This window comes from Setaria viridis, chromosome 1 (genome assembly GCF_005286985.2).
Source record: "Setaria viridis chromosome 1, Setaria_viridis_v4.0, whole genome shotgun sequence".
Classification (NCBI taxonomy): domain Eukaryota; kingdom Viridiplantae; phylum Streptophyta; class Magnoliopsida; order Poales; family Poaceae; genus Setaria; species Setaria viridis.
The window spans coordinates 25,358,354-25,371,651 of NC_048263.2; the positions used below are offsets into that span (position 1 = coordinate 25,358,354).

Sequence of the window (13,298 nt, forward strand, 5' to 3'; positions counted from 1 at the left end):
AAATTAATAGCGTCTTAAGCTTCTATTGGTCTGATAATTGCTCTAGGAGCAGACCAACTCAACATTTTGAAGGTGAGATTCATTTCCCCCCTCAATCTAATATTCTTTTTTACTGATAGCGGGATGATAAATCATCAGAGAATTAAAATAAGGTTGAAGTATAATTGTGATTTTCCCTCATTTTTTCATCTTGTGATTTTGCCCTTTACTATTCACAATTCAATGCAATTTTACCCTCAACGGTCAAAATAGGGGCAAATACGCAAAGACCAAGGGAAAAATCACATTGACTTGTGAATAATTGAGGGCAACAAAAGTTTAAAATGAGGGTAAACACACAATTGCACTTCAAAGTTAGGGCAAGATCATAAAAAAACCTTAAGATAATGATGTCAGTAACAGCTCCAACATAGTGTATGAAAGGCACAATTACTGCCTAATCATAATTTTTAGTTTGTTCTGTATCACCGAGAGTCATCATGTGTGGGATGCTTGTTCCTTTTCGATTTTTCAATTTCAGCATGTATCAAGCATGCCATAGGTGTGAGTGTGAACTGCATGCATCAACTCATCATCAAATATCTCCCACGCATCACACGTGCATCATATTTTTATGGGATTTTAAATCATTCAAAAGAAAACATGCTCGATTCCCATAATATAGCATGATTATTCCTTGGTCTGTTCGCTTCAGCTTATAAGCCAGCTGAAAAGTTGAAACGGCTGATTTGTTGTGAGAGAAAAATACTGTTTGGTGATTGATAAGCCGGCTGAATAAGCTGAAGCGAACAGGCCTACCACAATAGTTCAATATTACACACTACCTACAGGGTGATCTGTTGAACCTGGCCAAGTCAAAGCCTGACAAAGGATATCTGGCAAAACCATCGGAAGGTATTTGAACCGGCTTAAATGGGCCAAGGGTGAAAGTTAGGCATTTTAAAAGTTATTAGTCTGAAACTAGATGGACGGTAGAGTTCAGTTCGGGGGGCAATATACGGTTGTTTTCCATTTTATTTAGCAACATTTTTAAGTCCCTGCTGTTTGTTTAACTTCACAGCAGATAATGTAGGTGCTGTGCTTGATTTGCTAGTTGCAAACTAACTTCCATTAAAGTCGGACTTCGTAATGATGAGGTTTACTATCTACATTGTTGATGAAGATGTTGATTTGTCACTGGTCAGGTCATGTTTAGTAATCATGAAGGCGCTGTTGAAGCACAGAACCGGAGAAAAAGGAATGACGCATTATTAGCACCCCCACTGTATCCTTCTATGCAACAAAATGTTCAGCTTTTTTTCTGAGCATTTGCTGATAGCAAGAGATGCAGCAAAGTTTCCTATGCTTGTTGTTGATACTTTTGGGCAACAAGGGTGCCGAGACATGGGCCGGGGGCAGCCTGTACCGTAGCTTGGCTGCCAGCTGAGATGCTGAGATTTGCATCCAAAGGCATGAATGCTACCAGGTACCACATGTAAATACTACTAAACTGCAAGGCTACGCCAGCTGCTACAGCTGCATCATCTTGATCTACTATACATTGCAATGGAACAGTGACATGGTCTGTGCCGGTGCCGGAGGGAATGGAGGGGACCATTCCTTGGTCAATACACTCGCGAATAAATATGGTCGCTGCATGTGAGAGAGACTGCATCGGAGCCCACTGGCCGGGGAATCCTGAGGCGCTTATCTAATGGCAAGACCGGCCGAGGTGAACATTAACAAGGCCCGTAAGATGATTGCCGCTCGTGCCGTCCATGTTCTCCTGTTACTGACGGTGCCTTGATTAGCGTTGATCCGCTTGGTTAACTGATCCGTAATGTCCTGTTGAATCCCACAGGTACGGTGAGCTTCGTCTGGTCATCTCTCTCAGCCTCTCACGTGAGGACGAAGGGAGCAAGGCATTCCCCCTGCCGCTCCACTCGAGGCGGTCGCTGTTATCCGTGGAGCCTGTGACTGTGGGGTTTGACGTACAAAACGGGTACAGCGACGGATACTGCTTCCATGCGTGACAAACGAGCCAGCCAGGCAGCAACGGATAAAACAACCGTCTCCTTTTGTCCTTGTAATTTCTCATGGGATGGATAAACTGCCTGCCGAGGCAGGCAGCAACGAGCCAAAGACAAAAACTCGCTGTACAAATGTTACGGGCCTGTCGTGCAGGGGCAAGTGGAGATGGACAGGGGTACGTGGGCGTGCCAATTGATGGATGCGTCCGCGACCAGCTGCCGCCCCCATGCCCAGCAGCGAGACATGCTGCGTGCGCGCGGCCGTGCGTGCGTGCGGCTTATTCTACATTTCTATGCGACGGTGGCGGCCGTGGCCGGAGCGGGAGGAGGACGAGAGGATGCTAAGCTGGCTCGAAGCTGTGTGCACCGAGATAGTTGTAAACCGGCAAATGATTGACCCCGTCTGAAACAGCTCGGAATGATTGGTGTACCGGACCGGAAGATGCCGTTGCTGGCTGCTGCATTGCTGCAACGCTGCTGGTACTGGCCGTGGCAGGGGCATGGCCGCGCTGGAGATCTCATCTGATCGTGCTTTGCAAGCGCAAGGCTCCAAGCTGCGAGGGGTGGTTGTGGTGGCCAGGAAGAGACGGGTGGTGATGGTTAGTGACGGGGCGTACTGTTGGCGAGTCAAAGATCCGGGATTGTCCAGTCTGATGCTCTGTGCTGCTACCTGACAAGCATAATCCAATCTTGGTCGTCTGGATTGTGGTCTGTGGAGCCAAGTAGGCATGCGCTTGGTTTGGGCCTTTGGGGTCGTGGCTAGAGGCTAGAGCATGGGAACTTCGAATCCGGAATGGTGAATCGGTGATGACGGATGAGTTCGCTTTCCATCGACTCTCGACTCGAAGCCGCTTTCTCTTTTCCAACCGCTTGAAAAAAACGCCGCCGGCTTGTCCTGCTGCTGTCGACTTGTCCGCCGGGACGGGAATCTTGCCAGGATTCGTTCGGGGCTCGGCTCCCGCAGAGCGGCTCGCCGTATCTGCGCTGCGTATCAGTACCAGCTGCAGCTGAACCCTGAAGAGCTCCCTCCTTTTTGGCTGGTCCTGGACTCCTGGTCGTTGTTTCTACCTGGGACCAAATCATGCGTGCTCACAGCTCACTCGGACCTCGCCACGCCTGGTTCCGGCGATGCCTGGCGATCAATTGTGAGCTCGCTGCAGCTTCAATCGGTCTACGCGGCACTCATGTGCCAACTGCCGCTGGATCGAGCCAGCCAGCCACCTACTGCAGACGTGATGAATCGCGAGTGGAAGTAGTAGCAGTATTCATGGCAGCCCGGCGGGGCCATAACTGCCCTGTCTCTGTCTCCGTCGCGTCGTTTCGCTGCACCCATGATCCTTCTCGGATCCTTTCTGCCGGAACGTCGGCGCCCCTGCACTGCGCACCTGCAGCGTCGCATTTGCTTTGCTTGTTCAGTTGTTCCTAGAGCGTGGCCGCCTGGCCGGTCGGTCACCGTGCCGTGAGGCAGGGCCGAGGCCCTGGGGGGATTGGGGCGGCGCGCGCACGGCGGCATCGGAGCAGGCCAGCCATACACGACGCGGTGGCGGCGACCAACTGCACGGGCTCCCACTCGAACGGGAAACGGGAACGAATAGAAGGAGATGGTATCTGCCGCGCGCATGTGCCGATACGCGTGGGGAGCCTCGGCGCTCGGGCGTTGCGGCGCCAGAGCCGTCGCTGCATCACATGCCCACCCCCACCGCGCGAACGGGGACAGGAACGGCAAGCTCCGTGCCCGTCCCCCGTGCGTGTGCCGGGGACAAGGACGGCTCGGCCACCGTTCCGGCTGGGGCACCGCCTCAGCCCTCAGCCAGTCAGCCCCCGTGCCCCCGCCCATGATTGATCGCGCCCGCCACTGGTCCATGCCCGGCACCACAGCAAGTCAGGAGCGAACGACACGGAGAGGAGAGCGGCTCCACTCCACTCCAAGTACCACGCCACCAGTATGCTCGTACGCTGAACCTTCAATATGCTCCCCCTCTTATCATAATACCGTCAGGTGAGCAAGCGAGCGATTAATAATTGACTAATAATCCGATAATCCATCATTGCCTTGTGCCCAGCACTTTTGATACGTCGCGATCGAGCGAGAGCACGCAGCTGATTAGTAGTATGGGTTAATATTTTTAAAAGCTATTTTATTAGAAAATTATTTAGAAATTAGAATCTAGCTAATAATTAAAATTGTTTACCTACTACTCTCTTATTTGTTTAATACTTCAACATAATACTTATATACATGTGCATTTATTTTTTTTCAATTGTGATTGATTTTTAATTAGTAATTACTCTTGTTGGGGGAAATATTAACGACCTCCTAATACCCCTTAAAGCAACAATCATGAAGGCCCAGGCCCACCTGTGGTAATAACGATTACCGCCGACCCAGTAGAGGCAGAGAACATGCTACTCTGTCTCGCCCGACCCAGGGCCCCGGGGTCGGACACTCCCGACCCCTCGATGGTGGAACTCCGCCTCGCCCGACCCGCGGTCCCAGGATCGGGAGCGCCCGACCCCTCGCCGCAAGGCTCCGCCTCGCCCGACCCTGGGCGCAGGAGGTCGGACTCATCCGGGCCCACAAGACGAGTGTCCGCCTCGGGCGCAGACCGGCGAACGAGCGCGCGGATCTCGTGGGCCCCCACCGATCTCGCCATAAATGCACCGCGGCTCTGGCGCGCAGAAAGGCGTACGCGCCCCTTGACGTGACCCGCCACAAGTACCCGAGCGGAATATTGTAGCCACGACCACACAGGCTACAGTGGTCGCGGATCCCCCTGGTTCGCCGTAGGGCACTCATGGCATGCGCCGCCCGGCACAGGAGAGAGCTCCGCCCGTTCTCGCGCCCCGCGTTTCGGCGATAGGGATGCAACGTCCGTGTTCTACGGGCCGTAAGCAGGACAACAGGGATCGGACGCATCCCCCAACGTGCACATTTGCCACGACCAAACACCATGTCATGACTTGGCGGCAGCGGTCGCCAGGAAGATCGTCGACAGAATCCGAAGACAGCCACCCTCCTCCGGTGGACACGCTGACAGGAGCCGAAGGCCGTAGCAGGAGGCGGCGACCCGGGGACTTGGTCCTTCTCCATATACTTTACTTTACTTAGCTTATCTCTTTTACTTCTCCACACACCTGGTTCACTTGTAACCATGAGCCCTCCTTGCGCTATAAAAGGAGAACCAGGGGCCCTAATACCGGGGGGACTCGGAAGGCAACAGAACTCACACACACTCTCCTCTAGAGCATCAGTGCACACCCAAGAGACTTGGGACCGGCTCCCTCTCTCGCCCGCCTGTAACCCCTACTACAGACCCCGCGTGGGCAACACGAGCAGCTCCTCATACTGGACGTAGGGCTTTCCTTGCTCGAACCAGTCTAACCCCGTGTCTTCCCACGCCACCATCCGAAGCCTTACGCGCATAAAAGAAATTTACTAGCCGTAGTCTTGATCCACTAATCTTGACAACGACAGTTGGCGTGCCAGGTAGGGAACCTTTGCGCGTACATCACCGGCTTCAGATGGCCAGCCGCGACGCCAGCTTCGCTCCGGGCTCCCTCGTCCGCTTCGGGGGCTTGGACTTCCTCGCCACGGGGGAGGGGATCAAGCTGATCCCTCTCCTTGTCTTGCCCGCTCGCCCCGTCATGTCTAGCTCCGCCACCGGGATAGTGGCGAGCGGCCGGACGCGCGCCACGGGGGCCCCTTCGGAGGAGTGGCCCTTCGGGCTGCGCAATGCCGTGGTGACCTACGGTCGCCTCCTGGCACGATCCATGACCGTGCCGCCCACAAGCAATGAGCTCGTGGGTGTGGCGAGGATAACCTCCAACGCCGGCTCGAACAACGAGAGCCACCGCCCCTCGCGCGAGTGCTTCATGGTCGAAGTGCACTCCGAGGGGTCCAACGACGACGGCGCCGAAGGGAAGCAACACACTCCCCCACCGCACGCCGCAGCTACGACTGAGGCCCTTGCCAAGGTCCCGGTGCGGCCACGACAGCCAGAGGCGCGCGCGGCGCCCCACCAGGAGGACGAGCACCGCCGCAACGAGGGCAGGGTGCGTCATCAGGCCCGTGACGTCCAGCGGCGCATCTGCGGGGACGAGGGTCATCCCCAACTCTTCGCACACGCCAGCCAGAACGTCGCCGCCGCGGCAGCCCTACTCTGACGACTCCCCGAGCCGGCAACGCCCGAGGAGCGACAGGCCCACCAAGAGGTACGCGGCTTGCTTGAGTGTGCAGCAGTCCAGCAGGCAGAAAGCTCCGCGTCCCGGCGACGCACACACGGCGCCAGCAGGGTCACACCCTCCGCGCCTCTCGAGAGGCGTGGAGGATCTTTCCACCAACCTTCCTTCCATGGGGGAAACCGGGCCTCGCCCATTCGACGGACTCCACCACGCGCGGGCGGCGGGGCTTCGTCCGTCCACCGCCGCGTCGGCCCCATCCGCGACGCCCGTGACTCCTTTGATGCATGGAGGCGCTCCCGTGCGGATAGGGAGGACAGAGCCGACCGCGGCTACCGCGTACACCGTGGTGGTCGCCACGACGGCGAAGAAGATCGGAGCCCGAGCCCCGACCCAGTGGGGCCCAGGGCCTTCTCCACGCGCATCTTGAACGCGTTGTTCCCAGTGCGCTTCAGACAGCCCACCAATGTGGCCAAATACTCTGGGGAGATGAACCCCGGGCCTTGGCTCAGCGACTACCGGCTTGACTGTCAGGCCGGCGGAGCGGATGATGACATGTTCATCATTCGCAACCTCCCACTGTTTTTGGCCGACTCAGCGCAAGCCTGGCTGGAACACGTTCCGTCAGGTCGGATTCGTAACTGGAACGACCTGAAAGAAATCTTTGTAGGGAACTTCCAGGGCACATACATGCACCCCGGGAACTCCTGGGACCTCCGGAGCTGCCGCCAGGGGTCGGGTGAGACTCTCTGAGAGTACATCCGACGCTTCTTCAGGAAGCGCGCCGAGCTCTCCAACGTCGCCGACGCCGACGTCATCGGGGCCTTCCTGGCGGGGACCTCCTGTAGGTCTCTGGTCCACGAACTGGGACGTGTAGGCCCACGAACCACCAAGGAGCTCCTCGACATCGCTGCCGACTTTGCCTCGGGCGAGGAGGCCGTCGGGGCGATGTTCGATCGCTCCAAGGGCAAGGCAAAGAGGGAGGAGGATGCCGACGAAGGCGCCTCCAATCACCAGAAGAAGAAAAAGGTCGCGGCGGAACCCCGAAGGCTATGGAGGGGCTCAAGCACAACAACGGACGAAGACGATGACGATGATGATGAGGATGATGATGAAGAAAGCTCTTTCGCTCTATAAGGAGCGCGCGGCAAACGAAATACGGACCGACCGCATCTATTGCGACGTCAGGTACATCCCGTCACCTCCGCCTTTCTCCGGAAACCGTACGCACGATCTCTTTTTAACCGCAGGGAACACCGCCCCTCCTTACCCCACGAGCTCGGTGTTTTCTGCCGCTTCGACTACTCTATACACTTTTTCATCCACATTCACACCTTTTTCATTTTGTATCACACCTCCATACATTGTGTTTAGCATAAAAATTAATATTTTTTTATCACTTCCTTACATACATGTATAAATAGTCTACATGGTACACCCATCATACGTATATACCTCAACTTAGTATTTCTATATTAACAATGACATAAATATATAATTTAGAATCATAAATTAATTTACTTTTGGATATTTCTATATGATGAACATAAAGATAATTACTCCCTCCATTCCAAATTATAAGTCATTCCAAGAATCTTGGAGAGTCAAAACATATCAAGTTTGACCAAATTTATAGAAAAAATTATACAGATTTATGACATCAAATAGGTATACTATGAAAATATAATTGATGAAGAATCTAATGATACTTAGTTGACATCATAAATGTTATTATATTATCATATAAATTTGGTCAAACTTGATATACTTTGACTCTCCAAGATTCTTGAATGACTTATAATTTAGGATGGAGGGAGTATATTAATATTTAGGTGTTTACTTTAGGTTTTTTAATAATGAGTTAATTACATACATGGGTAACTTAGATATAAATTTAGAATGGCATTTTAAGTTATACTTTATAATGATATGCTTGGGTAAATTGGATTAAGATTATGGGATAACTTTAGATTATTTTTTATAATGGTAGATCTCAGTAGTTTAGATATAGGTTTAGAGCTTTACTTTAGAAGTTTTTTATTATGATAGTGGTGGGTAAATTTTTAGAAAATATAATAGACCAATAACTATAATTATTAGAGTTTACAGAATTGATATTTGATATTTCTGATTTTTTGAGAATTTCTAAGATTTATCTTTTTTTTCCTAGTGTGTCTCTTGAGAACTAATGCAAAGTCTTCAATGGAAAAAAATAGGGCACATTACTACAAACTATTACCTTGAGTTACCTCCCATTTGTTAAACATTTCAACATAATACTTATATATATACTTATTTTCTTGATCTGATTGTGATATATTTTAGTTAGTAATTACTCTATAATGTTTTCATCCACATTTATAATGTTTAATTTTTCACTTTGCATTATAGGTATGCATTTGAATTTGTTTAATGGATCCTAAGTTTGAGCTATAATTTTAACATAGAAATATATATTCTCATCACTTCCCCTATATCTTTATAAATGGTGACACACATCATGCCTATATACCTTAATTATTTTATCATATAATAATAGTGTAAGAAATAGATAATTTAGAATCATATAATTGTGTATATTTTTAATTAAGGTGATTTGGATTCAAAATTTAGTATTTACCTCATGTTATTTTTAATAATGGCATATGAGGGTAATATAGATGCAAATTAAAGCGGTTACTTTTAAGTTATTTTTTAAGTATTAGTCGTGGGAAATTTAGTTAAAAAATTAGGGGTTATTTTAAATTATTTTCTATTAATGATATAAGTGGGTAATTTAGATGAAGATTAGGGGGTTACTTTAGTTTATTCTACATAATGACAGAGGTGGGTAATTTAGATATATATTTAGGGGTTACTTTAGGCTATTTTCATAATGGTATAGGTGGGTAATTTTTTAGAATAAATATAATAGATTCAATGGCTATGATGATTTGAACCTACCGTTTGATGGTCAAATGTTTTGTTTTGTTTGGAATTTTTAGAATTTCTCCTTTTTTTTCTAAGGTGTCCATCTAGAATCCTAGGTGGCTTCGTATATAGATTTTAAAAGGAACCTCCAATTAGTAATAGTAAGATGCGTGCGATAGTAGCACAGGAGAGGAGGCATGCATCCGTGGGAAGGGCGGAACGGAACGGGACGCCGGGACAAGATCCGGGAAACGAGTGCGCATTGCAAAGCCGCCGGGTGGGCGGGGCCCCGGCGCCCTTTTTCTGCAGAATGACGAGTCATGCATGCCACACCCACGCCGCTCACGAGCTGTACGAGGCACGACGAGGCCTCATGCACAGGCCATGTCGCCATGAGCCATGAGGCCACGACCCAATTTGACCGTGCACGCACGAGAGGAGTATCGCGCGGATGACGGATCAGACCCTCACCAAGAGGAAACCACGTCAAGAGAAGCCGAAGCCGATCAGGCTCCGTGATTAAAAGGTCCGGCCATCTCGCCCCCTGCGGCCCTGCCCAAAGCTGCCTCTCGGCACCACCTCTGAACCTCCCCGCCTCGGCACAGTGCCCCCATGTCGTCGCGTCGCTGTCGTGTTGCTGCAGGGGAGCACCGCCCGGCACAGTGCCACCGCTGTCCAGCTGCCATTGTGGCCGGACACACCTCGCCCTCTCCCTCTCCTTGCCTGATTGGACACCGAGCCCCAACCATGAAGCGTAGCTTTCACACCGGCCTCTCTCCCCCGATTGCGAAAGGGTTTTGAGTTTTAACCTTTCTATGGCTTCGGAGTTCGCGAGTGCTTTTTGTTAACGGTGATCGCTGACCTCTCACTGGATCATATCGCTGGGGGGACGGTGGTGTTGCCATGGCCGTGCTCTGCCTTTTGGGCCTCTGGAGGTGTTGGCTTCATGAGCGTGGCCGTGCTCTGCCTGGGGTTCCGTGCGGCGCAGCGGCAGAGACACAGATCGCGAAGCAGAGAGGCAAAGACCCAAGATCAAGAGAGACCACACAGACCAGTGCATGCTACGTGGTAGTGGTCACGGGACGCGCTGCGTCGCAGCAGCCAGCCATGTGTTTATTGCTAGGGCTAATGCAGCGTGGTCAAACTGTGCTTGTACTTACAGGAAAGGATGTGGCTACCTCCTGCCTGGCCTGTGGCCTGGCTGGCCCTGCCCACCTACTGAACTGACAAAATGGTCACTCTGGCAGTAACAATTCTTGTCTGTTGTCTCGTTCTCCTACGCCTCTTCTGCGATCTCCCAACTACCCGAATGCGTCGTCGTTATGGTGAGCGTCACTGTGTTTCAAATCGGAGTTATGGCCATCGATCGTTGGGGTGCATCAATGGGTGCATCAATCAGCAGCTGATGAATGGAGTTTTGCGTCGGCTTAAACGCTTAAGTGACGAAGAAAGCGATGGAAATGAACGGCGATTTGACGAACAGATTGAACAGATCAACAAATTCAGGTGTACCATTGTTAGTCTAAAGCAGTGCCCACGCGAACAGACACAAGACGTCGGTAATAGCAGCACGATCAACCCAAAATCCACAGCACATTTTTCAACTTATGAGCAGTTTGTCGTTGAAATTACACACGCACAAACAGGGAACGGCAGCGAGTGAGGGTGACATGTATATGCGGTGAATCAAGAAGAGCAGGGAATCGAGGAAAGGATGGGTGATTAACCGGACATGCAGCTTCGAGTTTCAATTCGCGGCCGTCACCGTCGCCATTGGAGCTGCTGCTGCCTCTGAGGACGGCGGCGTCGGGGACGATATGGACAATGCCGACGCCGAGGTGTTGCCGTTGCTGGTCACGTGGCTGGGCGGCACGACGGTGATGGTCTTCGTGGAGGTCGAGGTCGTCGTCGGCCGGAACGCCCTCATGGGGCTCGCCAGCGCCCACGCCCAGCTCCGGTGGCTCCGGCCGCCGGACTTCCTCGTGCCGCTGCTGACGCCGCCAGCGACGCCCTCGGCCGCGGAGAGCCAGTAGGAGGACGACGCGGGGCCCAGGCCGCCGAAGAACCCCGCGCACTTGATCCGGTGCTGGTGCTCGTACTCGTCGTCCTCGTCATCATCGTCGTCCGCGCTGGCGCCGCCGCGGTGGCCGAGGCCTCCGCCGCCGCCGCCGCCGCGGTGGCCGAGGCCTCCGCCGCCGCCGCCGCCGCGCATCTTGTGGGGTTTGGGCTCGCGGTGGGACTCCACGCGCCGGAGCGTGCAGTCGCCGAAGCCGTTGGAGAGGCGCTCCAGGAAGTCGCCGGAGAAGCTGCGGCTGCCGCAGCCCACTGAGCGCGAGCGTGCCACCTTCCGGCCGAAGGACGAGGACGACGACACCTGGCTCTGGCTGGGGCTCTCGGGCTCGCCGATGGCCTCCAGCGTCCGCCCAAGAGTGGATGACGCCGCCGTCGCGCCGCCGGGCGGCTGCTGCTGGTCCTGCGCGCCAGAGTTGTTAGCCCTGGACGCCCACGCGGCCGACGCCACGGACACCGACTTCCTCCTCGCGGCGGCGGCGCCCCCGCTGGCGGCGTACGGCGCGGATGCCGCGGCCTGGTGCGCGTACGCGGGCGAGGACGAAAGGTAGAGGAAGGACCAGAAGCTCTTCTTCCGCGGGCTCTCGGCCGCCAGCGACGACGCCGACGACGAGTAGGGGAACTGCTCCTCGGGCCTGGGCGCCACGGACTTGCTCCGCTTCAGCCCGCCGCCCCCCGCGGAGAGCGCCGCGGAGGCGGAGGATGACGACGACGACGAGGAGGAGGGCGTCTTCTTCCGGTGGAAAGACATGAACTTGCGCGAGGCGGCGGACGGGTGGAGCGGCGGCGGGGGCTCGGCGGCGCGGCGGAAGGACGGGGGCGACGAAGGGGACCCCGAGGGCGGCGGGTGGCCACCGAGCGGGAAGAAGGGGCTGGACTTGGAGGATGACACGAGGCGTCCCAGCTTCTCCTGCAGGCAGAAGGCGCATATCCCCCCGCCGGCGACCGCCGCCGCCGCCGCGGCGCTCCCGGGGCGGTAGGGGTGCTCGCTGCAGTACTGGACGCCGTCCAGCGCCGCCGCCGCAGCAGCCTGGCCGTCGTCCTGGTCCCCCGCCGCCGCCGCCGCGTCCGGCGCATGCTTCTCCCCCATCCTTTTCCCTGCTTCCTTGTTCCTCTGCCGCCCTTGGCGCGCGGCCGCTTTCTTCGGTGCAGGACCGGAGGATCTAGCCTAGCCTTCAGCTACAGCGCGGCCATGCGCAGCACAGAGAAGCTAAGCTAGGTGGCGAGCTAGATGAGACGGAGACGACCGATCCCCGGCATTAACCGGTGGATCTTCTCTGGCGCTGGATGTGACCGATTTGCCTCCACCACTGGGCGCGCGCCCCTGATCCCTCTCCTCGTCCTCCGTCCGTGGTTTGTACAAACACACAGAAGACTGAAGACTCGAGCTGAGCAGTCGAGAGGGGAGAGAGAGGACTGTAGAAGGAGCAGATGTACCGGACGCGCACTGCAGCTGCAGAGGGGAGAGAGGAGGTGGTGGTGGAGTGGGATGAGTGACCGGGTGATGGGTCTCGCTTCCCTCAGCTCCCCTTGTGTTTGTCCGTGCCCGTGCCGTGGCTAATTTTAGCGCGGGTAGCCGGGTAGAAGTGAGGGGTGGGGAGCTCCGGAGCTGCGGCTACCTTTTTCGAGAGCGGGGCGGGGGCGCCATCCCATTTGGTTTCGCGGGAAGCAGGGGGTTGGGTTTGTTTAATGCGGGCCGGGAATACGAGGCCAGGCCCGGTGGGGGTGGAGGCTCGCAGCCGGTGCGGTGCCCGAGCAGGAGGCCACGTGGGGAAGGGGCGCGCCTCTCCTCCTTTTCATGCGGCAGGGCCGCCCGTTCCGTCGCTCTTGTACTTGTACGTGCGCTACGCGTACCTGTAAAGTCTGTAACCAGTACTCGAGTGGGTTCCAGGACGACGCGACGCAGCGCCACTGTTACCCCGTCGAGCGCCAACTCGAAACAAAGGCATCTTTGAAACAAAGGTGAAATACTGAAATGTGAATTAGAGGATGTTTGATACTAGGGGTGCGATTGGTTGCCTACACCATCCTGGATAGAGCTCCCCGCGTGCGTGCGAGATTCCCTATTTGTTTGGTTTGCGTATATGCTCGGCCAGGCTTCGCGCGTGCAAGATTCTCTCCGCAGCCAGG

The 13,298-nt window shown here is 54.3% G+C and overlaps 1 protein-coding gene across 1 annotated transcript; it reads right to left on the reverse strand.

The window, feature by feature from the left end:
- Positions 1–10,674: 10,674 nt before the first annotated feature.
- LOC117833928 (uncharacterized) lies at positions 10,675–12,980 on the reverse strand. Its single transcript, XM_034713547.2, has one exon. The coding sequence runs from the start codon at positions 12,256–12,258 to the stop codon at positions 10,846–10,848; it is 1,413 nt and encodes a 470-aa protein (XP_034569438.1). The 5' UTR covers positions 12,259–12,980; the 3' UTR covers positions 10,675–10,845.
- Positions 12,981–13,298: the final 318 nt, after the last annotated feature.

Coding starts and splice junctions, on each gene's coding strand:
- LOC117833928 (XM_034713547.2), bottom strand. CDS start 12,258: ATGGGGGAGAAGCATGCGCCGGACGCGGCGGCGGCGGCGGGGGACCAG.